The 2,755-nt window shown below is 45.7% G+C and overlaps 1 protein-coding gene across 1 annotated transcript; it reads left to right on the top strand.

Annotated features, from left to right (window-relative positions):
- Positions 1-47: 47 nt before the first annotated feature.
- Positions 48-2,057, top strand: LOC112467351 (the record flags this gene model as incomplete). Its single annotated transcript, XM_025035948.1, has 2 exons — positions 48-254; positions 402-2,057. Coding segments are annotated over 2 exons (1,863 nt in total), but the record flags the coding sequence as incomplete, so codon positions are not given.
- Between the last annotated feature and the right edge of the window lie 698 nt (positions 2,058-2,755).

The raw sequence follows: 2,755 nt of genomic DNA, 5'->3' as shown, positions 1-2,755 counted from the left end.
ACTATCTAGCAAAATGTGAACGTTATCAATCGAAGACGGCTAAACAGTGTAAGGAGATTGTCATCAGACATAAACGATGCTTCAATTGCCTCGCACCTCACCTAGTTAAGAAGTGCACCTCCGTGAAGAGATGCCTAAAATGCGGGAAAAAGCATCATACGACTCTTCACGAGAATCAACGAGAAATTTTAACCACACCAACTAGTACGCCGGCAAAACCGGCCAATCAATCTGAGGAGAAGTCAGATCCATCAGTAACTACTGACTGACAATTAAAGACATGTGCACACCAATCCGAACAGGCAAATCGTACGAGAAAGCTTACTTTACTTGCGACGAGTAGAGCTTTGGTAAGGAAGAGTAACGGGGATTTCCATCCGGTGCGTTTATTGATCGATTAGGGATCAGAGTTATCTTTCATCACGGAAGATCTAGTGCAACGAGCCCAACTCACTAGAACGGCCGCATCAATACCGCTTCTCGGAATTGGTGGCACTTATTCCGGAAATACAAAGGGGAGTGTTTTCATACAACTGCACTCCATTCATGACTCAGCGTTACAATGTCAAATACAAGCCTTCATATTGCCACGTCTTACGGCGAAGTTACCATCGTGCAGCGTTAGTGCTCCAACCTGGCCTCATATATCAGGACTCCAGTTAGCCGATCCGGAATACTACGTCTCTGGAACAATACAGGTCATAATAGGATCAGACAATTTTCATGTCGTGATACGACAAGGCATGATACCAGGCGATTCTTCCTCGCCTACGGCGCAGCAAACCATCTTCGGATGGGTCCTCTGTGGCCCTATGTCAGCAGCCGAGACACCTGTTTCAGCGCGTGCACATCATTGTTCACCGGATCAAGAATTACAAGATCTTCTTTCCAGATTCTGGACACAAGAAAAAATTCCTAAGTCGACTATAGCAGAGTTAACTGAGGAGGAAGAGGAGTGCGAACGACACTTTCTAACAACCTATTCACGAGATGCAACGGGCAGATATGTGGTTCGACTCCCTCTAAAAATCAATCCGTCGGTTTTGGGGGACTCTAAAGCAAAGGCTCTCGGTTGTCTTAAGAACCTGTTTCAACGATTCTCAAATCAAAGTACTTTTCAACAACTTTACGAACACTTTCTAGAGGAGTATTTGAAGATGGGTCACATGAAAGAGGTTGACGCCTCCTCCGCTCAGACTTCTGTGGTGAATTATCTTCCCCATCATGGGGTACTACGAAAGAATAATCGAACCACGAAACTCAGGGTGGTTTTTGACGGATCCAGCCCTACCAGCAATGGCCTCTCGCTAAACGATATTCTACACGCCGGTGCCAAGCTTCAAATTGACATATGCGATATTCTGCTTTGGATACGTACCCATAAGGTTCTATTCTCTACGGATATAGTTAAAATGTTCCGTCAGATAGCTGTGCACCAGGACGATTGGAACCTACAAAGAATATTATGGATCGGATCGGAACAACAGCTTCTCGCCTACTGCCTTACTACAGTGACTTACGGACTACGATGTGCACCCTTCCTGGCGTTGAGAGCTCTAGAGCAATTGGTGAAAGAGGAAGGTCATCGTTTTCCTAATACAATCATTCCTATAAAGAAGGGCAGATTCGTCGACAACATTTATGGGGGATCTGATACGACATTAGAAGCTAAGGATATTATACAGCAAGTGAAGGGGCTTTGCGAAGCAGGAGGATTTCCCTTGCATGAATGGAGTAGCAACTATCCTGATCTTCTCCCTGACCAGAAAGAAGGGGGACCTACCGACATAGAAATCGATCCTACCTTTTGCAAGCTTCTGGGTCTCGTTTGGCGGCCATTTTCTGACACTCTGCATTTTTCTTCCACAGTTCCAAGCAATATCACCTTCACGAAGAGAGCAATTGCCTCGGACATAGCCAAGTTGTATGATCCTCTAGGGCTGATTTCGCCTATTATAATAAGAGCGAAAATCATATTGCAGGAGCTATGGCTGTTGAAGACTGGATGGGACGAGCTGATTCCTGTCACTTTACAAGAGAGATGGACTGCGTTTTGACAACAACTATTACAGCTCGAACCCCTCTCTATACCGAGATGGCTCGGTGTTCTTCGTTGCGATACTTCGAGGATTGAAATTCATGGATTTTCGGACGCATCTCAACTAGCCATGGCGGCGGCGGTGTACATAAGGATTCCGAATGGCGACAATACATTTTCAGTACAACTGGTGTGCTCAAAGACCAAAGTTGCACCTCTTAAGCGGCTCACCATTCCGCGATTTGAGCTTACTGCAGCTCTCCTCCTAGCGCGATTAATAGCAAAAATGGTAAAAGCTCTCGAGTTGTTCGAAGCACTAGTATTCTGTTGGTCAGATTCAGAGGCAACGATTAAGTGGATAACTGCTAACCCATCGCGCTGGAAGGATTTTGTTAGGAATCGCGTGTCCGCCATACAAGAACTTTTGCCCAATGGATCGTGGCGTTTCGTACCGGGCAAACAAAACCCCGCTGATCTTGCAACACGAGGCCTAAAAGCGGATAAACTGTTCCACCTTGACCTTTGGTGGAAAGGACCAACATGGTTATCCGAATCGCAAGCTTCTTGGCCTTACACGGAATACAGATCGACATCAGACATACCTCTATTAAGCTGGACCCCCCACCAGCGCAAATCAAGTTCTTACTAGGTCAAAAATTTAGTGCTATTTAGGTGCTAATTAAGTGCCCTAGTCCGAATTTTGGTGCTCGAACCGTT

The sequence above is a fragment of the Temnothorax curvispinosus genome, unplaced genomic scaffold, assembly GCF_003070985.1.
Source record: "Temnothorax curvispinosus isolate PA1 unplaced genomic scaffold, ASM307098v1 QBEX01001651.1, whole genome shotgun sequence".
NCBI lineage: Eukaryota > Metazoa > Arthropoda > Insecta > Hymenoptera > Formicidae > Temnothorax > Temnothorax curvispinosus.
This window is presented reverse-complemented; position numbering and strand designations above follow the sequence as displayed.